The sequence below is a fragment of the Brachyhypopomus gauderio genome, chromosome 2 (genome assembly GCF_052324685.1).
Source record: "Brachyhypopomus gauderio isolate BG-103 chromosome 2, BGAUD_0.2, whole genome shotgun sequence".
Classification (NCBI taxonomy): Eukaryota; Metazoa; Chordata; class Actinopteri; order Gymnotiformes; family Hypopomidae; genus Brachyhypopomus; species Brachyhypopomus gauderio.
Genome location: NC_135212.1, coordinates 47,993,475 through 48,016,626, shown reverse-complemented (window position 1 = coordinate 48,016,626; position 23,152 = coordinate 47,993,475). Strand labels below are relative to the sequence as shown.

Genomic DNA, 23,152 nt, shown 5'->3' with positions numbered 1-23,152 from the left:
GTACTTGTCTGACTGCATTGTGTCAAGTGTAAAGTTTGGTGGAGGGGGGATTATGGTGTGGGGTTGTTTATCAGGAGCTGGGCTTGGCCCCTCAGTTCCAGTGAAAGGAACACTGAATACTTCAACATACCAAGACATTTTGGACAATTCCATGCAGTTCCAGCAGTTTGGAGCTGGCCCCTTCCTCTTCCAACATAACTGTGCACCAGTGCACAAAGCAAGGTCCATAAGTACATGGATGGTAGAGTCTGGTGTGGTGCCTGGCCTGCACAGAGTCCTGAAGAGTTGAAGCTGTTCTAGCTGCAAAGAGTGGACCAAAGTCATATTGAACTCTATGGATTAGGAATGGGAGCTCATATTATGTGAGTCAAGGAAGGTGAGCAAATACCTTTGGCAATATAGTGTGTGTGTGTGTGTGTGTGTGTGTGTGTGTGTGTGTGTGTGTGTGTGTGTGTGTGTGTGTGTGTATTCTAGAGGTGTGCTATACTGGGTGGGTAATACATACATATATATATATATATATATATATATATATATATATATATATATATATATATATATATATATATATATATATATATGTATGTATGTATGAACCAATTATATTACCATAATATGATAAAACCTGGCTAAGTACTAGCATTTTTCATTTGATTTTCCTGGTCAACGTTCCAATATCATGCTATTTTTTCCTACCTTTGCAAGCCTCACAAAAATTCCCCACCCAGTAGGCCTATAGAGCACCTCTAGAATCCACTTAGGAAACTCCGTGTACTTTTATGACTTTGAAAAATCAGTTTATGACCCTCCATCTTGCATTATCTCACTTCCATATCTAACACAATTTGTGTATATTGCCATACATATTGCTGCTGTACTGAATCCTGAGCAAACCACTATGTGGTAAATGTACATATGTACAGTCTACTCTTGATAAAGGGACAGTGTCTAGGCGAGAGGAATGGATTTATGATGTGGATCAACTGTTTGTATTACTTCTACTAAATCTTCTGACAGATTATAATCACACCTGTTTTCAAATCAAGCAGAACACTTAATCAAAGAACAATTCTTACAGCTAGCATTGTTAGCATTGTAATAGGCCTGCACTTCAAGAGCACAGCATTTATAATTAAAATTTATTTGCACCCTCTGTCCCCAAAGAGTGAAATTTTGTCCTGCCTGTATGAACCATTTTAATTCTACCCTAGGTCAGGTGGAGCATTTCCTATAAAATGAAGGGGTAATTGCTTGTAAACATTTTGAGTTTGCTCCCATACTATAAAAAAGGTGAGCGAAAGTGTAGATTTCCTGATGTTAAGAGACAGACAGGGACAGACATCTTCTGCTAGGTGTCTCGCTCTCGCTCGCTGTCCTTCTGTGTGTGTGTGTGTGTGTGTGTGTGTGTGTGTGTACATACACCTGCATAAACACATGTTACCACCTTGCTAATTGCTTTTGTAATGAACTGATGCAGTGCACTTTGAATAAAAATAGGTAATTGTGCAATTGAATATTCTATTAACTGAAAGAAGCAGAAAATTATACAAATAAACAGACATCAAAGGATTTTGAGATCAGTTCAGGGTTAAATATTCAGGTAGGCCTACTGTGTAAACAGATGTCCCATCACTTTCCTAGATTATGTCCACGTGGTGTAAGGAGGATTATACACTGCACAAGGCTACACTGCATGCTAAGAGACCACTCCTCTTCAAGATTCTCTCCACTGGGTGTCCACTGTTTTTTTATGTGCTGTTCCTCACCCTTCTGGCTGTCTTTCAGAAGAGTCTGCTTATCCCCATTGGGCCTTGGCATATGCAGCAGAGCCAATGTCAGAACTCCCCATTGATGCCGCAGAGCTGATCCAGAACCAAATGGCATCTTTGTTTGCCTCCGTTCCTGTGACTTTGCCTCTAATCCTGTGTATAGTGTGAATCTACTGGGAAGGCTACCAGGCTTTGCTTAAACAAAGATGCTCTCTCTCTCTCTCTCTCTCTCTCTCTCTCTCTCTCTCTCTCTCTCTCTCTCTCTCTCTCTCTGAGATGTGTCTGTGCTTCAGCCTTCAAACTTCTGTCCCCATCCTTCTGTCCCCAAGGGTTTTTCACAACCCAGGCAAAAAAAAAGTGTACTGAAATATACTTAATTTAAGTGCACTTAATATACTTCAGTGCATCATGATAAATATACTAAAAATGTGCTATTTTCACACACTAACTTTGTACTTAAGTGTGCTGTATGCATGTTTTATTACTACTAAAATTGTACTTAAACATAATTAAATATACTCAACTGTACTATTTTGAGACACCATTAAGTCTATTTAAGTGCACCTATAGTATACTTTCTCCCAGGCAAAAAAAGTGTACTGAAATATACTTAATTTAAGTGCACTTTCAGTGCATCATGATAAATATACTAAAAATGTGCTATTTTCACACACTAACTTTGTACTTAAGTGTGCTGTATGCATGTTTTATTACTACTAAAATTGTACTAAACATAACTAAATATACTCAACTGTACTATTTTTAGACACCACTAAGTCTATTTAAGTGCATCTATAGTATACTTTCTCCCACCAAATCTTTATTTTAAAAACATACTTTGTGTGAACTTGGAGTATGTTTAAATCCACCTTTAAGATTACTATTAGTATATTAATAAAACATAATAAATGTTTTATTAAGCACCATTGGTCTTTGTAATGGCACTATAGCATACTAAGAACATATTTATTACACAATAGCACATTTATCATAAATGCATTACAAAATATAAATGTAAGTGTACTTTGGTGTACTTTTTTCACCTGCGGGACAGCTCTACTGTGTGTTAGGTATTGAATTTAACTAATTACATCAACACAATGCCCATATATATATTTTAAAGTGTTTTTATTGACTTATAAAATGCTTTGTGTATTTCCACAATAACCAAACCTTTTAGATACACTGAAATACAGCACAGACAAGTGTTGTGAAGTGTAGCTTGTAGTGCTGTATATTAGATCCAAACAGAAACCTAAACAGTTGCTCTTGTATTCAGAACAGTTCTGTGTCAAATTCACAAAATTTACATAAACAAAACATAACTTAATAACTACATAACTACACTACATTTTATACTGTTTGTTTTTGTACACAAAACTCTCATTATTGCATTTTCTTCTAATGGCTGCTCTCACTTCTGACACACTTGTACCAGGAAACTCCAAAAGTACAGCATCAGTACAAAAAGAAAATAACAAAATGATAAATAATGCTTGTGAACTTTGTAAGGCATATACCACAAATTACACATTATAAAACCTAAATAAACAAGTGACAAGTGATGAGTATTAATACAATGCATTCAAATGACTAAAACTGCTTTGACAATAGCTCAGGCATTGGAACAGGCTAGGGTTAGGGTTAAGGTTAGAGGTATCCCAATTGCATGTCCTGTAGCAGGCAGTTCTGTTGTGTTAGCATTTTTTTAAAGATTTGTTTGCAGAATGGTAAAACAGCCAACAGTCCTTCTCAAAATGGTTTGTGCTAATTCATAGGCATAGTATTACCTTTTTTGTAGATTTATTGTAGATTTATTCAGTTCACTGGTTATCTCAAATGGTCTAAAAACACTGGTTCTGGAGAGCTACCTTCTTGCAGAGTTTAGTTCCGTCCTGTATCCAATAGGCTATCCTGCTCCTTACTTAAACCAAAACTGTGTAGCAAATTGTGGTTGTAACTAGGCTCTGAGGGAGGTAGCTCTCTAGAACCATAGTTGGTCATTATAAAAACACCAAAATGAAGAAAAATCAAAAATACATACTAACAAGGGCACTCAGCTTTTCCGGGTCTAACTGATCCTTTGGTGTTCCAAGTGCTGAATTTCCAGTTAGACTTGAGGAAGCCAACACATCCCTCCCAAAAAGAAGCATGGCTAATTCTTGGGTGAACAGTGTCCGGTTTAATCTTCGGAAGCAGCTTTTGCTGACCTGCACCCTTGTGTTGCCCAGGAAAATCTGTGTCCAGAAAATATATTTACATCCTCTTTAATTTTCTATGGATTTATGTAACAGGACATAAAACATCTGCTTAGAAAGTCATCACATTTTAAAAAACACAACCTATGATGAACAACACCTTATCACAAATTACTGTGTCATGATTCATTTAAAATATGCAAAACTGCTAAATCGGTACATGAAAAATTAAGTGCACCTTTACCTTTTTCATTTAGGAATTAAGTTTGGCCAAAACTACGTCATGCAACAGGACAATGATCTCAAGCACACCAGCAAATCTACAATAGAATGGCTAAAAAAAAGAGAAGAACCAAGATGTTGCAATAGCCACTCAAACTACAGACCTCAACCCAATTAAAATGGCAGGACTTTAAGAGAGCTGTGCATAAACAAATGCCCACAAACCTCAATGAACTAAAGCTACGTAAACGTGCAAAGAACAGTGTCCCAAAATTCCTTCTGAATGATGTGAGACTTCTAAAATCATTCAAAAAAGATTTCTTCAGGTTGTTAAATGCTCATTGATTCATGTGGTGTACTTCATTTACACACATGGCTTCTGCCCTTTTGCAGTTTTTTGTAAATAATAACTTATTGTAATTTGTCATGTTATTGATCATCTGAGATTTTATTTTCCTAATTTTATCACCTATGGACCAGATATTAATAATTATAATAATAATACATTTTATTTAATGATGGCGCCTTTCATGGCACTCAAGGACACCTTACAACAGTTAATAAATTAAAATCAGACAAACAGATCTACATATATTCAAATACTTTCAGCCAGATAAAATATAAGACACACAGGGAGAAGTGAAAATGAGGAGTCAGAAGTATGCTAATGTGAATAGGTGGGTTTTAAGCAGAGATTTGAAGGTAGATAGACAGTCAATATTGCGGATTTGAGTAGGAAGGGCATTCCAAAGAAACGGGGCAGAGTAGCTAAAAGCTCCCACAGTAGAAAAAAAAACATATTTAGCTACTTATCAATTTATTTATATAATATCAACCTTTGGTTTGCTTCCATCCACTGAGGTGGTACACTGTGCAACCCCTCTCTTCTCAGCTGCCATCATCCACATGTCCTCATTCCTAAGAAAGGCCTTTTTTCTCTATCAAGACCTTATAGTTGTCTGTGAATATCAAACATAAAAGGTAAGACAAAATATCTACAGCATGTCTTTTCAGTAACTTTGTCAAGATTCCATAAAAACGTAATTACATATAAAGCAAGGTATTTACAGGTAGCCATAAAGTAAAGTCTTAGTAACAAACCTATTCCTTTCTACCATAATATATATATATATATATATATATATATATATATATATATATATATATATATATATATAAAACACTTCGTGTTCAGATAGGAAGCAACACTGATTGTGAATCAATTTCAACTGCTCTTGTGCAAATGGAACAGACAACAGGTAGAAATGAGAGATTTTCAACTGATTTCAAAGATTTTTATTCATTGAGATCTAGGATGTGTTATTTTAGTGTTCCCTTTATTTTTTTTAACAGTATATATATATATATATATATATATATATATATATATATATATATATATATATATATATATATATATATATACACACACACACACACACACAGTATATAATGTAATAGTCTATTAATCACAGTTAATTCATTGGTTGGAGGTGGGGGTTATCTTTACAATTACTTCAAGTAAAATGGAGTTTATAGTGCTTCTCATGTGTACCCAACCACGAGAAGCACCGTTCTTAGTTTTAAGAACGGGTGGATTTTTTGTCTGCCATAAAAACATCCTTCGTGTTTTCTAAGCTGTGCACACAATTATAAACGAACGTTTACTTGAAGCAATTGTAAAACATTGCATGTATCTTTACTGGAAAACACGGAGGCTTTGGCCGACCAAACGCAACTTCCAACGGGAGTACATTTCATGGCGGGGGTGACATGTTCTCACGTTTGGTTATTGTAGAAAGCATATCCATTCAACTATTTTATGGCGTGTGTCAATTCCAAGACAAAAATCGCGAGCGAGGAAAATCACTTCGCGCAAGGAAAACCGCTCACTCATACTAGATAGTTTACCTCGCTCGCTATTTTAGTCTCAGAATAGGTATGTTAGGTATGAAGACTAGAAGCCTACAGGAATGCACTTATGAGAATACATACCTCCTAGTAATAGCAGTTTTGCGGCCACCTTCTTTTGTGGGTCTTTCCTGTTAGCCTGGTACACGTCAATCCACCCGTCGTCGATCCAAAGATCCGGCCTGCTAATACCTGAACTAGCTGCTTTGTGTACTGGAGTGTCACAATGTCAGTACTTTCGACATGAACTGATTTGTCCCTGAAATCAAATATTCCGAACTTAAACGGTGCCGTTTTCTACTGGAAATATTCCCCGAACTGTACCCGACCTTATGATACACTTACAGCTGTGACTGAGTTAACAAATAAATCCTAAGTACCCATGAACACATAGTCTGCTGTAATTGGCTCTCTGTATCTTTAAAGTGATTGGTTGAAATCAAACGAGGACGTTTAAGATACTATGCGCGCGTTTTTATGAGAAAAATACAACGCTTTGCAGCAGACATGGCATCTAAAAGACAATACAAAGAATATCTACTGGATGAGTCGAAACAACCTTCAAGAGCTACCAAACACAGACGGATTGCAAAAGAGAAAGAGGTATTTCATGTTTTATATATCTTCTCTTATTAACAACAACAATAATTATGAAAATAATATTTGTATTATATTGTAATATGAATCGTTAATTTTGACCACAAGGGAATGTTTTGTTCATTGCAGAATACTTCATACAGTAGAGAAAATTACAAGAAATACCTGTATTGTGCAACCTCAGACACAAACACAAAAAGAAAGGTCTTAGAAGAGGTATGTTATGTTTCCATTTACAAGAATACAAATTATGGATGTTTTAATTAACGTATTACACATTGACATTGTAACTGCATTCCTTAGATTCCACTTTCATTTAATGGAGAAGAAAAATCTTCTTTGGAGGCATACTCAAAACTCATTCCCACATGTGACATGCAGGTAAAATCAATAAGATAAAATTCAATAGCAGGAGATTTAATTGTCAGTATCTGTGTGCTGTTTCTTAATTTTATTAGTACAGAGAATCTGCAAAATACTTTACTCTTAAGTTTTCATTCATTCAGAATTGTATTCGTTTGTTATTATATAAAGATTGCTTAATACATCCATGAACTGTCCCATGATCAGAATGTTCCAGATGAAGAACCTTTTACAGAAGAGGGAGCAAGCAGTCAGCCATATGATGAAAGCATAATAAGAAAGCATCATGTCAATTCAGCAGGAGAAGAGCAGCAGCAGGAAACACCAAACAAAAGTTCATCAGAGGTACTAAAATGTCAGAATTTGGAAATATGTAGATTCATTCATGGGACTGTGTTGAATTGTTGTTGCATTATTGTCATTCCAGTAAGATTATATGAAATGGGAATATTTGTGCATTAATTTTCCCTGTCATGTGTCAGAACACTGATAAGTACGGTCCTTGTATTTTAAAGCTGTGTGTCTTTTCTTAAAATATGATATAATCATGTAAAATTGCTGTTTCTATTTCATTTGACAATGTTCTATTATGTTGATTGCACATATTATGCAGCTAGCCAGAGACGAAGAATGCAGACAGTCCCACTCAGTGCTGGAATTGCCACAGACAGCATACCCAGACAGCACTTTCACTTATGCAAGAGGGGATCAACAGGATATGCAAACAGAAGTACAGGTAACAGTTACTCAATGAAGATTTTTAAATATAACTGAAGCTCTAAAAAAATAATAAGCTGTCACTAGTATGAAAATTGATCTAGAAATAAAGGTTATTATTATTACTATCATTAATATTCCCATAATAATGATATATTAATTGTCAACATCAACACTAGTTTAAATATTACAGATTTATAAATATTTCTTACAGGAATTATATGAAACGCAACCAGAACACATAGACTCTGCCACAACATTTGACCAGCAAGAGATTCCAAAGAGCAAGGTTGTTAGCTTTTATTATCGTATGTTTTGAGTACAAAAGCAGTCTTTTTCTGTAGATGAGTTATTTAAAGTTATTACTATGTAATATCTTCACAGACAGACCCTTTGGATGGAGATGATCTTGCATATCCTGGAGCACCACTGACAAAAGGACAAAGTTTGCTCTTACTCATGTCTTATGTACTAAGGCACAATCTGACATCGGTGGCACTGGAACATCTATTAAAGATTTTCAATGAGCATTTACCAGGCATGGCACCAGTGACCACATATCTTTTTCACAAAGCTTATGGACAGTATGGAAATTATCAACCACATTTTTATTGTCCAGCATGTGGAAACTACTTAGGGGATAATACAAGTGAACTACAATGTAGTGCTTGTCATGCAATAACTGATTCCGAGAGCTGTCTTAAAAGTGGGTGTTTCTTTCTAGTGCTTAAATTGGCTTCACAGCTCAAAACATTGCTTGAACAAAAACAGACAAGTTTAAACAAAGATCAGCTGTCTGCAGATGAGATATCAGATATACAATTTGGAGAAGAATACCGTAAGCTAAAAGATTCTGGTGAATTGGGTGAGGATGACATATCTTTAATTTGGAACTGTGATGGGATACCAGTGTTCAAGAGCTCAAAGTATCAAATCTGGCCCATTCAATGCCAAGTCATAGAACTTGAACCTAAAGAACGTAAGGCAAATATCTGTCTTCCGTGCCTCTGGTTTGGGGAGAAGAAGCCCAACATGTTAACATTTCTGAAGCCATTTGTAGATGAGCTGTTAGTTCTAGAAAGAGATGGCATTAAGTGGAAAGACTCAGCAAACATAGAGCATGTCTCCAAAGTGTATGCTCTCATATGTAGTTCAGATTCAGTTGCTCGCCCACTTCTAAGAAACACCAAACAGTTTAATGGGTTTTATGGATGTGATTTCTGTTATCATGTTGGAGGTGGTCCTTACATAAACAAAGCCCCAAAGCCACATCTCAGAAATGAAGCTGAGCACTTTCATGATGCAATGGCTGCAACACCCGAGAATCCTGTAATGGGAGTAAAAGGACCTTCATTATTAATGAAACTCAAGACATTTCAAATGATAAATGGATTTGTTCCAGAGTATCAGCACTGTGTCTGCCTTGGTGTGACCAGACAACTAGCCAAACTGTGGTTTGACTCAAAACATCATGACAAAGAGTGGTACATAGGAACAAAAGCAGACAACATTGACAAAGAGCTCATTGCAATTAAACCCCCAGTTGAAATAACTAGAGTACCACGATCTGTGGCAGACAGAAAATATTGGAAAGCATCAGAGTGGAGGTCATTCCTCTTATTCTATGCTCTGCCAACATTGAATGGGGTTTTAGTGAAGAAATTCTGGAACCACCTTTTTCTGTTAGTGTTTGCTATGCACATTCTTTTGGGACAAAAAGTGAAACACAGTGACATTGAATTAGCGGAAAGAGCTCTCAAAAAGTTCACTATGCTGTTTGAAAAGTTATATGGAGCAGCAAATATGACATTTAATGTTCATCTACTGACACACATTGCAGCAAGTGTGAGGAATTGGGGGCCTTTGTGGGCCACATCAACCTTTTCCTTTGAATCGTTTAATGGCACTCTGTTACATTACTTCAGTGGAACCACACATGTTCCTGAGCAAATAGTTAAAAGATTTCTTTGCTGGAGGAGTCTAACACAAAAAGCAGGAAAGATAATGGCAGATGCTAATGATGGGGTTAAAAACGTTTTTTCTGATCTCATAAACAACAAATTATCAACCTCTAATTCATCTAGCCTAAATGAAAATGTCAGGGTTTTTGGCACACCCTGTCATGGCAAACTGTCTGCGTTACAAACAATTGCTATCAAAAACTTGCTGGGTGTTACCGTCAGACACTGTGAATGTTATCACCGTTTCATTATAAAAGGCATACTCTATCATTCAAGCAGTAACAGAGGTCTAAAAAAAAGAATTAACTCAACAGTGGAATTACAGGATGGAAGATTATGTAGAATTCTTAGCATGGTAGTATTCAAAAGACAGCATTTATCAATGCACTGTGTACTGGTAAAAGAGCTCATGAAGACTAGTAGACAGCTCTGCAGGGATGGTCAGTTGAACATTGCTTCCACTTTTGTATCTGAAGTGTTGGAATCCAAGAATGTGTATGCAGTGCCCACTGAACTGTTCTACAGGAAAGCTGTTTTGGTCCAATCAAGAGGCAACGAGTATGTTATTCCTCTCCCAAACAATGTAGAGAGAGATTAAATAGTAACTGAAGAACTATAAGAAAAACCTTACAAAAAATAAATTTCAAGATTGTCCTGTTATATGCATTATTTATTATTTATTATTATTATGTATTATTAGAAATGCTGGTGACCACACAGGCTTTTAGTGTATTAAAAAGTGCTGTATGTTGCTGTTGTTGTTATTGATCCTGTTTATTCCAAATTCATTTTTGTATCACATAAAAAAATAGGTGACTTCAATTTAAAAAAATAACCCTAAGGTATATTTGAATAAAAGTAGCTAACTAAAGATTATTTACATTTAAAAATAAAAATGGATAATGCATTTATATCTTTTAGCACTTTACTATTTTACTGATAAACTGGTGGAGTATTTCAAAACATTAAACAGAAAAGGTCAGTTAAGGAAATGTACTTTTATTGTATATTTGTAAACACATCAAAGCACACTTTAAAATAATGTACCAAACGTGCACTAGGGTAGTATATTTATCTGAATACACCAAAGATCAATTTAAATATGAATTCAAATTAGTGTACTTATATGAAGTACACTGAAGTACTGCTGAGATAAAATGTACTTGCAATTATTGCATTGGAATTTGCACTTAAAATAATTCAGCATTATTTTTTAAGTAGTATACTTTCTCTGAATACACTAAAGATCAATTAAAATATTAGTTCGAATTAGTGTACTTATATGAAGTACACTGAAGTACTTCTAAAGTAAAAATGTACTTGAAATTAATGCATTTCCATTATATTTTATTTGTACTTATATTAAGCACACAAAAAAGTAATGTACTTGAAATGTATTAGCTGAAATTAAAATACATTGGTAGTACATTAAAGTATACTTAATTTTTACCTGGGAAAGCAGGAAGCGAGACATTTACCAGCAAGCACAGCAGAGTCAGAAGGCCCCACAAGAACAATACAGCATAGTTAAATGTAAATACTACCTAACTGGTTCTGTATCTGTTTCCAGCGCATCTACACTCATTATAAGCAGTTCTCAAAGCTTTCACACAGAGCTTAATTCACTACAATAGTAACACTACAAGAGTTATTGGAGATGTTATTTACACTACAATTGTGATTTGGAGTTCATGAAATATTGTAAAACAGTTGCTTTACAGGGTGCATCAGTGTTTGTTCAAATATTTAATAAAACAGCCACAAAACAAACATTAACCATTAAAAAATATAAATTTAAATGTTGAGTGGGGCTACAAATGATATCAAAAGGCTTTAAAATAATAAAAAGAAGAGCATATATAGGGATAAATATACAGACATTGAATGCAGAGAGATGCAGCTCTAGGGTGAGACAAAACTAGGTGATATATTGGGACTGGAGATGTCAATACATGACAGCTAAGATCACTGATAATGTGTGACACGTCTGATTCTCGGTATATTCTCTGTACTGGTTGACATGTCTTCTGTTCAGGTCCTTCTGTTTAACCCTTAATTCAGGTTAAATCTTTACATTTAGATGGGATTTGTTACATTACACAAGTTCTATTTCTGGAGATTATAAAAATATGCTTCTACGTGCTTTATAAAAATAAAAAGCTCTGAGGATAATTTCACACATATAACACATGCATGCGTGCGCACACACAGTAACCCCCTTCGATAATCAACCCTTGCGGCGAAGTAAATGAGCAGATGTTCTGTGACTTCCAGCTGCGTGTCAAAGCCCCAATGACGTCTCAGCCAATCTACACATGACAACTCGCAGGAAGCTTGAAACCTCCAATAAAGGAAGTGAACATGGGGTGAGCGCCATAGCCTATAATTCTTACTCCAAACGGCGCTGAGACACATAGCATGACAGACAAAAATACACACTAATAACCAAATACCCCTCAACCCTGAAGCTTGTGATAGATGTGTTTGCTGTCAGAGAAGCAGCCTTGAAACACCTTAAGACAATAAAAATAAAAACTAAATGAGCGTGCCACATGGAACATATTACACGAGCTCTCTTCATCCTTTCAGATCCTCGATGAACTCTTTGCTTTCCATTAAAAGTAAGAAATCATTCCCAAGTTTCCCTGGCACCTGTAAAAGGATCGTGCCGGCAGTTCACCCCAGTTCGAACCTGAGATGATCCAGCTAGTGTCGTCAGGGTCACGCCTCATCTGCTTCTGCACTTAAGCTGTGCTTAGTGTCGTGCGTTTTTTGTTGTGTTATAAATCCTCTGGGGTTAATATCGTTCTGCTAACGCTCTCTGTCTCCGACTCTCCGCCCAGTAGCTGCCACTCAGTAATGGAAACTGCACTTTGAAACATGGATTGACTGTCACCAAATGGGCTGGTGTTGTTTTTCATATCTAAGGAGGAAATGTGTCTTCATGTAAAGGCCAGATTCGTAGTGCTGGTGGACCTCCAATTTAGCCTAACAGCAGGACCCAGAACAGGACACCAGGCATTGATAGTGGCCTCTTCACAGTCCTGAGTAACACTGCAGGACACGCCTGCCAATTCTTAGCGTCTACACTCATGCTCCTCATCCTGGATATGACAGAAGGTCCTTATTTTTGCAGGATGCCATGCAACGGTCCTGATATATCTATTTTTTCTATTGTAATTTAGATGCCGGACTGACCCAGATCTAGACATCCTCCTGTAACTGTCTCAGTCTCATAATCGTCCCCAACATTTTATTATGAGGTTCTCTGGAAGAACATTGGACTGAACCCAAATCAGGGCTTTTTGTTTGTTGGTATGTGTGAGGCTGAATGGAGGGTTACTGGGTTGGAGTCCAATTATCCTGTTTTTCAAGAGGCCATTACCATATCACAAAGAATAAAGGCCCGTTATTCTCTACACTTAAATGCACAATATTTGATGCCCAGTAAAAAATTTGATGCCCAATATTCTCGGATGCAGTAAATAGGATATGACACACAGTGGAAGGAAGAACTGGAGGAATTTTGTGTTTAGTCTTTGCTCTATGGGGCATCTAAACAGCTTCAGCATGAGCACTTAATAATCACGATAAATGTTGAAAACAGCTGACTGTAATGTTACTATTCCAGGTGACTTTTCCCACTCTCCTTTGTAAAGTGTCTAGTTAGATGCATATAGTGTAAATCTCCCAACTTTGGTGTATAAGAACATTTCAAACAGATATTCAAATAAATCCATAATATTCACAAAGCTCACATCAGAACTTCAGCATGCATGTATATGAATTTGTTTAGTGAAGCTTATACATTAAAATATGAAGAAATGCCCCACGGAGAAACAAATTCGTGTACAGCGTTGCACAGTACAGTGCGGTAGAGAAAGTTATTTAGAAATAACACCTCTCACTCAAGTCCAGTGAGCCAGTATGTTAGTTTATTACAGTGGCCGATAAGGTGAGTATATATAGTGTGTTGCTGTTGACTGAATCCTGGCCGTGTACCCCACTCTTCATGTTGTTTCTCCTCTGTTGGCTGGCTAAAAAAAGCAAGTGCTACTAAATGCAGGCTTAGCTTTACGAACCTAAAGAACGCTGAACAGGGAGAAACAACCTGCTTTATTTAGTCTGCCCAGCATGCTTTGATTCATCAAGGATGCAGGATGGGTGTAAGGGAAAGAGTGAGAAGGAGAGAGAAAGGACTGGTGGGTGTGAGGGAGAGGGAGAGAGAGAGAGAGAGAGAGGGATGGCGGATGTGATGAAGAGAGTGAGAGAGAGAGTGCCAGCGGATGTGATGGAGAGAGTGGGATAGAGATGATTGGTGGGTGTGAGAGAGAGAGTGAGAGGGGGAGAGAGGATTGGTGGGTGTGAAGGAGGGAGTGAGAGGGAGAGAGAGAGGGCTGGTGGGTGTGAGTGAGAGAGTGAGAGGGAGAGAGAGGGCTGGCAGGAGTGAAGGAAAGAGTGAGGGATTGAGATGATTGGTGGGTGTGAGGGAGAGAGTGAGAGGGAGAGAGGGCTGGCAGGCGTGAGGGAAAGAGTGAGGGATTGAGATGATTGGTGGGTGTGAGGGAGAGAGTGAGAGGGAGAGAGGGCTGGCAGGCGTGAGGGAAAGAGTGAGGGATTGAGATGATTGGTGGGTGTGAGTGAGAGAGTGAGAGGGAGAGAGGATTGGTGTGTGTGAGGGAGGGAGTGAGCGGGAGGGCTGGTGGGTGTGAGGTAGACAGAGAGGGCGAGAGAGAGGATTGGTAGGTGTGAGGGAGAGAGTGAGAGGGAGAGTGCTGGTGGGTGTGAGGGAGAGAGTGAAAGGGAGAGAGAGAGGGCTGGTGGGTGTGAGGGAGAGAGTGAGAGGGAGAGTGCTGGTGGGTGTGAGCAAGAGAGTGAGAGGGAGAGAGAGGGCTGACAGGTGTGAGGTAGAGAGGGAGATTGAGACGGCTAGCGGGTGGGTGTCAGATATTATTTGACCTGAGTTGTGACTTTGTTTACACCTCAAACTTTCAAAGAGTTTTAGAGAGGAGAAGCACGGCCTGCCTTCCTGTTTCTTTGGTATGAGCCATAAACTCGGGAGATTGCAAGTTAACCATGCCTGTCCTTGTATTTCCAGTCATCAGCATGGTAGGGAGGGCATTCATCAAACTAAGACAGGAGCCCATGAAAGATTATGAGCAAGAGTTTCCTTCCTCGTTTTCTGTTTCATCACTATGTTTAATAGCTAATTGCTGAAAATGTGCAGAATGTTCAAATATCAGTACCAGGTGAATTCACAGTGCTCAAATGCCGTCCCTCTGCTAATCCACTTCAAGCATGTAATGAAAAGGCACAAGGCAAATCTAAAAAAAAAGAGAAAAAACCCACAAAATCAGTGATGTGCATAAACGTAACAAGAAAACAGGGAACAAACAGCACAAGCTATAAAAGGAACTCAAATTCACAAGGCCAAAACAAGCAGGTCTGTCCTCTGATATCTCAAAATATTTAAACATGGCAACTACAAAATCATTTTACACAGTAAAATCAAGTAATTGCTTCACGTCATAACGACATATCCCACACTTACTGTAAAGCTGAGTCATTCTGCAAACCCATTCGATATTACTAGCCAACTCCTAAGCCATATTCAAGTTTTTTTTTTTTTAATCTGGTTGTATTTAACTTCAATTTGTGAGCTCTTCTTGTGTTTTGCTATCAGGTGATTAACATGCATGTGGATAATCCAAGTTGGGCTTTTGCTAATAGCCTTCATTCTCTTCTCCATGCTTTTGATCTCCAATGCACAGTTTCCAACTCATTTAACGGGCCAGAAACTTGATCCAGTTTGAACCTCTTAAGTGTTTTCAGCAAATCCCTCTACTGAAACTTTTCCTCTTTCTACTTTTATTACATACAGAAACTTTAAGAGAATTCATGCTAATGACCTTATACATTTTAATAATCTCTTTTCTTGATTATTCATCTGCCAATTATCTGGTCTCATTATAAAAAGACCACACAGCAGTTTCTTTCAAAAATAGCACCTCCTGGTTCAGCTCAGATCTCAGGGTAATGGCAATTCCAACATCCCCAATCAGAAGATTGTATTTGCAAGTTAACAAACTTCTAAAGCCAGTATATTTCATATATAATTCTGTTCTTCCACATTTTCAATCAAAAATACAAAAGATACATAAAGTATTTTATGACTTCACTGCCTACCTGGATTAATGTCCCTTCCCTTTAAAAGCAGAATTATCTACTTTCACCCATGTTACGCTAATCTACATTACTGAAACATTTAGAAAGGATGCTAGTTCTCCACAGTGATTTATTATAAAACAATTATTGTCCCATTTCACATCTTCTATTTTTGCCTAAAGTCTTAGAGTATGTAGTTGCTAGTCATCTCAAAGCACATTTATTGGCAGATGATCTCTGGGATTCTTTTCAATCAGGGTTTCATACCCTTGACAATCTTAAAATGGCTCTTGTAAAAATGACAAATGATCTTCCGTTAGCAGTTGATTTAGGGCTACTTTCCATTCTCATTCTGCTTGATCTTAGTTTAGCTTCTGGTGTACTTTGTCATAAATGTCTTTTGAATCAGATTGCTTTTATAGGTATCACCAATCTAACTTATAAATTATTCACTTCACATCTTGCAAATTTGAAACACTTTAGCTATGTTCCCGAAGCCTAGGCTACAGGATCGGTCCTCGGTAAGACTGTTCCTTATTGGTCACGCAGATGAATAGTCCAATGAGGCTGGGTGGTGGGTGGTGACATCACCAGAAAGGTGGGCATTTGTATCCTGTATTTTGAAAACTCAAAGATCAACCTAAACTGTTGACTGTGATTCAAAAAATAAACTACCACTAAGTACATGCTACCTACATTAGAATTTGCTATGGTAGCTATCTTATATGCCACGAAGCTTATGTTGTACAATAATGCAGTGTTTCAGGAGCAGTCAGGTGCTTGCAGATGAACGTGTAGCAGATGAAGAATCACAGTCACAAGATGATAGAGAGTCAAATCCAGCACAGGGGAACTTCCAAAACCAGGTGGCATCAAGAACAGGGTAAAAATACAGGCCAAGTTGAATACCAGTGCAACATAAATGCACCCAGAAGAATAATCCAAAGCATCTGAGACAAACATGATAATCCAGAAAGAGGCAACATGAAAATACATCTTGGTAGGAAGGAATTTATGCTGCAATATGCTGCAATACTACAAAACAGAGATTAAACTGACAGGTTTAAATAGGCAGTGCAAATGAGGAACAGGTGTGGTCATTATTCAGGTGAAGAGGCTCCTCTGGGCTGAGACCTATTAGCAGGATCCTTCGCTGGGAAATGTGACCTAGGCTTTGGAATACAGCTAATCCACCGACGGACTGAAATCTAATATCACTGATGTTCTACATGGGGTCCCCCAGGGGTCAGTATTGGGCTCTCTCCTTTTTATCATTTATCTCCTTCCAGTGGGACATATTATGAAACATTATAATATTGATTTTCATTATTACACAAATGACACCTGAACTTATACAGCATATCCACATTGCCAATAGCTCCTTCTCTACCTTCTAATCTACTACTATGTCTATCAGAAATGAAAACAATTAGGATGACACCTGAAATGTCTGAATTCCATACAGTATTTCATTTAGTGGCATTTACTCTTGTCATTTAATGTATCAAAATAACTCCTACATTAAATGACTCACTCATGCCTGTTTTATTTGCATCTTAGAAATAACCCAGACTTCCAAATTCCTTTCAAAAATTGGTACAGAAATATTCATATATGAATTGGAAACATTGAGGCTTAAGATAAACCTTTATTAGTCCCGCAATGGGGAAATTCACAAATTGATTATTGTAATGCTCTGAACTGTTTGCAAAAGTCAAACAAGAGTGAGCTGTGATGGCCCTTTCATCATTCTCATCTTCTGGGATTAGCCACATTAGCTCAGGGGATCATCAGGGAATCACTGGGATGGGAGTTCTGGGTCAGGTGAGTAGCATGGCAACAAAAGGACACACACACACACACACACACACACACACACACACAGGAATGTAACATCTGATACAGCTCTGGTAAATGTATTGGTTCAGCTTTAGTTGGTATATTTTGTACATGAAAGCATACTCAGTGTCCCATGTATATCTGTAATGAAACAGACCTCCAGCTATTATCTCATCACTCGCTAAAAATAGTTAATGAAAACGAGGATGGTGACTGATGGCCTTTTGCACTTCTGTCAGCAAAAAAAAACAAGAAGCTGGGTTTGCTGCTAAGAATGCCACTTACTGGACAGTGGAAGACTTGAATAACACTTCCTAATCTAACAAAAGCAGTTCCTGCTGCTCTGTGCTGATTGGTTGACTTACATGTGGACACAATCACGAGTCCAGGCATCAATCATTGTGTCTACATATGTGGTGGAGGTGCCGTGATGGTTTCAGGTGTTTTCATTGTGCGCACTATGCAGCTTCTTAAAAGTGGAGAAATATTTCAATGTTAAGACATCGTAATATGCTCCATCATGTTAGAACCCATCGGAATAGAGGATGTTAATTGGCAGGACAGTATCCTGTGACACATGAGCAGGAGAAGAAATTTTAAAAAGATGATGAAGAAGATAAACCCCCCCCAATGGCTTGTTCAGTAACTATATCTCAATCTGACTCCAAATCTGTGAACGAGAACAATTCACAACAATTCACTACCCGCAAAGTCAATATGTGGGCACTAGGAAGACCATCATCACCTCATTGTGGCCATGCTGTGGTGAACTGATGATGTGCAGTGGCCTAGAGAAACAGAAACGGAGCTGGACAGTCAATAAAATATCATAAAAACCAAACACTGGGTTATTCCACACAGGCTAATCTTCAATAGGTCTGATTATCCTTAGCTTACCCTCTGCAGTTAACTTCTAATGTTTCCTGTCATTAACAGAGTGGAGCACACATTACACGTGTGATCTATAAATACATAATTTTAATCATTAAATGTGGAAATGTTTTTTTATCATTGTTTGATACTATATTGTGGTTTCATCAGTCTAAAGTGTACCAAATATTGAGGAACGTAAATAACGTCAGAAACTTAGATTAGAGTGTTTAATGGCATTGTCGAACCTACTGTTTGTTAATTTCAGATTGAAATCTGTGTTCCATGTTGACACCCATGGATAAATAAATATCGCAGCAGAAAAGAGTTGAGTAGAATCTTATTTGTTATAGCATAACTAAGTAAAATGAACTTCTGTAGTTCCTTCACAAGAATTTCCATTCTAAGAGTTATTTCATTTTTTTTTTTTCATTTTTAGGCTGCTTGTTTTATTTTATTTTTTAGGTTAAGCTGTACTGTTTGGAGACATGTGTAAATTTAAAATTGTAAAAAGTAAAACATCTGTAATGAGAAACTGGCAGACTGCATTTTTTGTTAACACCAATTTAAAAGCACCCACCCAAGCATCCTATAGATAATAATGCAGTTTCTATATTAAACCAAATGGCAGACCCCATTGTGTAACTGGGTTCACTGCACGTTACATTGGTTTTAGTGAATAAGTTAGTTCCGTAGTAGAAATTAACTCGCTTCTCAAAATGGGGTCATGCTTAGGAGTTGATGGATTTCACTGACATACATATGAAATCTCTCCCATGCATATGAAAACTCCCTTAATAATACATACTGCAGCACATGTAAGGCAACTGTGCCTGAATATGAGAGTGGTAAGAGTAGGCTAATGTAAGCAGAGTGTGTTGTTAAGGACTCTCTCTAGAGAAGAAGCAATTTCTGGTGAAAAGTCCAATCGATGGCAATAGCTGATTAGTTCCTTGCTTTAGAGCCAGGGGAAAGAGGGACCACCTGTATGAGAAAGGTACTGGAAGACACCTGTACCCAGGGGAAATGAACACGACAGCCCCTCCACGTGAACAGTGAAGTGGATGCAGAGGACGATCCCTTCCACTTCACTGGAAAGAGCCGATCAAAATCCACCATCATGAACACAATCAACCCAGAGGTTTTCAGATGCGATTCGGAGGCCTCAGTAACAACTACTCAACAATGCACATCATATCACATTCCCTTTGGGTCAGCCTTAACAGTTCTTTTTAACATATCTACATACCCAGCAATAGTGGGAATCATCCTTTCATTCTGGTCTGGAATCAGATTTGATTTCTTGCAGTCCACAATTTAAAGTAATGATTCACCACGCTACTTTTTCTCCCTGTGTATAATGAAGCCTGATTTAACCATGGCAAACACTGGCCACAATGGTTTTTTAGAGTGGTAGATAATAAAGTGAAATATGACCTCCTGATTGTTTCATTTTTCTTTTTTTAACATCATTATTTTTTCTGACTCCAGACAGTACCGTGTACACAGTGCGTCCTGGGGATGTTTGATCTGCATTGCAGTTGCATGTCACTTTATTGCCTGCTGTCACTGCCAACTGATAATGTTTAAAATGACGCTGTGCCACAGTGTGGCATTTTCTATCAGAACAGATATCTTAAAAACTTTGCATATAAATTATGTGACGTGGTCACAGGGTGTGCAAGACGTCTGGGTGACATAAATGGACCCATTTGGACTGTTACGGTTTCAAAGCAGACTTGTCTCTGATGTTCCATGGCTTTGTTGCTCAAAGGCACGAACTTGTTCTCAGTCTTCACATGGTACGCTTCTCCACACAAACATAGTTTGCAGTTCCATAAATTAATTCTGAGCAGGTCCTTTGAAAAGTAGGCTTCAGAATGGACAAGATGTGTGTCAGGATGCCCGTTAACTATCCCACACCAAACTACACTTCCCAGCATCCTCAGCACAGAGGATGGGAGAGTGAGCCAATAAATAGACTGAACAGTTCATCTTCTCCAGAATTATAACCGTTTCCACCTGACTCCTGCTTAATTGTAAACCTATGTATTCCCTCACACAAGGGGTTAATTGCGAAGTATCACCATGGTTCATTCTAAGTGTACCAAGTCCTCTCTAGGTATTACTGTTTCTGGTTGTGTATGACTCTCGGTTTAACTTCCCTGGATCATGATTGTCGATTTGCTCTTTATAAAAATAAAAAAAAAACCCGCTTGTCCTCTTGTGCTTCAGCGTCTTCACAGCACATAACAATGTGGCCATTAACCGCAATTTTGATGTCAGCTGGGGACATGTGACACTCATTCAATAAATTATGGATGTGTGCAACCATCAAAGTGAAAAAACACCACCCTTGTTGGGATATTCTGCAGCTGTCAAATACAACACACATAACTAGGTAATAGCGAACTGCTTCTCAGATTGTATCACTCCCAGCATATACTGATAAATGGACTCTGGCCCAAGTACTGATGTACACTAACACATGTATTATGGCAAAATACTCCTGGTATCAGATCATGAGCACAAAGATGTTATGCCTAAACACTGAAGGTACTGAGGGATGGGCATCATGGGATTGGGGACCAGTCTGTAGGGATGGGCATCATGGGATTGGGGACCAGTCTGTAGTGATGGGCATCATGGGATTGAGGACCAGTCTGTAGTGATGGACATCATGGGATTGAGGACCAGTCCGTAGTGATGGACATCATGGGATTGTGGACCAGTCTGTAGGGATGGGCATCGTGGGATTGGGGACCAGTCTGTAGGGATGGGCATCATGGGATTGGGGACCAGTCTGTAGTGATGGGCATCGTGGGATTGGGGACCAGTCTGTAGGGATGGGCATCATGGGATTGAGGACCAGTCCGTAGTGATGGACATCATGGGATTGTGGACCAGTCTGTAGGGATGGGCATCGTGGGATTGGGGACCAGTCTGTAGGGATGGGCATCATGGGATTGTGGACCAGTCTGTAGGGATGGGCATCGTGGGATTGGGGACCAGACCAGTCTGTAGGGATGGACATCATGGGATTGGGGACCAGTCTGTAGGGATGTGCATCATGGGATTGGGGACCAGTCTGTAGGGATGGGCATCATGGGATTGAGGATCAGTCTGTAGTGATGGGCATCATGGGATTGAGCACCAGTCTGTAGTGATGGGCATCATGGGATTGGGGACCAGTCTGTAGTGATGGGCATCATGGGATTGAGGACCAGTCTGTAGGGATGGGCATCATGGGATTGGGGACCAGTCTGTAGTGATGGGCATCATGGGATTGAGCACCAGTCTGTAGTGATGGGCATCATGGGATTGGGGACCAGTCTGTAGGGATGGGCATCATGGGATTGAGGACCAGTCTGTAGGGATGGGCATCATGGGATTGGGGACCAGTCTGTAGGGATGGGCATCATGGGATTGGGGACCAGTCTGTAGTGATGGGCATCATGGGATTGAGGATCAGTCTGTAGTGATGGGCATCATGGGATTGAGCACCAGTCTGTAGTGATGGGCATCATGGGATTGGGGACCAGTCTGTAGTGATGGGCATCATGGGATTGAGCACCAGTCTGTAGGGATGGGCATCATGGGATTGGGGACCAGTCTGTAGTGATGGGCATCGTGGGATTGGGGACCAGTCTGTAGGGATGGGCATCGTGGGATTGGGGACCAGACCAGTCTGTAGGGATGGACATCATGGGATTGGGGACCAGTCTGTAGGGATGGGCATCATGGGATTGGGGACCAGTCTGTAGGGATGGGCATCATGGGATTGAGGACCAGTCTGTAGGGATGGGCATCATGGGATTGGGGACCAGTCTGTAGGGATGGGCATCATGGGATTGGGGACCAGTCTGTAGTGATGGGCATCATGGGATTGAGGACCAGTCTGTAGTGATGGGCATCATGGGATTGGGGACCAGTCTGTAGTGATGGGCATCATGGGATTGAGCACCAGTCTGTAGGGATGGGCATCATGGGATTGAGAACCAGTCTGTATATGAAATGAAAACAAATCACACATTTAGTTAACAACCTAAAACTCTAAATTATACTTAGATTACTAAACTCCTTGAATTTCTAATTTAGACTTGATGATGAAAATAACCACAAATTAAGAAATCTATAACACAAATCCCGAGTTACACTATATGTAAGTGTACAATCCATCACAGCAAAAGGGTCTTGCTTCTACCAGCATCAACTGTGGGGAAAAAATCACACAATTTCAGACATCCCACCACAATACAAATCTACAACAGCATACATGAAACTGTAATCACACTCACTCCAAAATGCAAAATGTAGCATCTTGTCTGCTAAGAATAACACCGGCATCCAGTCCAGTGGAGATATGAACAAACGTACAGGAAGAAAGAAGAAGAAGAAAGAAGTCAGATTAAAGTTTGTTTTTGGTATCTGCAACACCATTTTTTCTCTGTGTAAACACTGAAATCAACTGAGAAATGTCTAAAGATGTTTTTCATTTCAAGCTGTTTTTATCAGGATTTCTTCATCCTAATCCAATTAA

General features: G+C 38.7%; 1 protein-coding gene and 1 long non-coding RNA gene across 3 annotated transcripts; one reads left to right on the top strand and one right to left on the bottom strand.

Moving 5' to 3' along the window:
* Nucleotides 1-2,880: 2,880 nt before the first annotated feature.
* Nucleotides 2,881-6,325, bottom strand: LOC143508559 (uncharacterized). Of its 2 annotated transcripts, XR_013129378.1 has the most exons (4): nucleotides 6,185-6,325; nucleotides 5,026-5,148; nucleotides 4,212-4,301; nucleotides 2,881-4,006 (listed from the first exon to the last, which is right to left on the bottom strand). It is a non-coding gene; the product is annotated as an uncharacterized LOC143508559 (long non-coding RNA). The 2 variants fall into 2 exon arrangements; XR_013129377.1 differs by lacking the exon at nucleotides 4,212-4,301.
* Nucleotides 6,326-6,544: 219 nt separating this feature from the next.
* LOC143508558 (uncharacterized) lies at nucleotides 6,545-10,489 on the top strand. The gene is made up of 7 exons (XM_076997174.1): nucleotides 6,545-6,703; nucleotides 6,827-6,913; nucleotides 7,001-7,078; nucleotides 7,268-7,405; nucleotides 7,674-7,796; nucleotides 7,992-8,066; nucleotides 8,162-10,489. Exons 1-7 carry the CDS (start codon nucleotides 6,578-6,580, stop codon nucleotides 10,334-10,336), a joined length of 2,802 nt encoding a protein of 933 aa, XP_076853289.1. The 5' UTR covers nucleotides 6,545-6,577; the 3' UTR covers nucleotides 10,337-10,489.
* The last annotated feature ends 12,663 nt before the right edge of the window (nucleotides 10,490-23,152 follow it).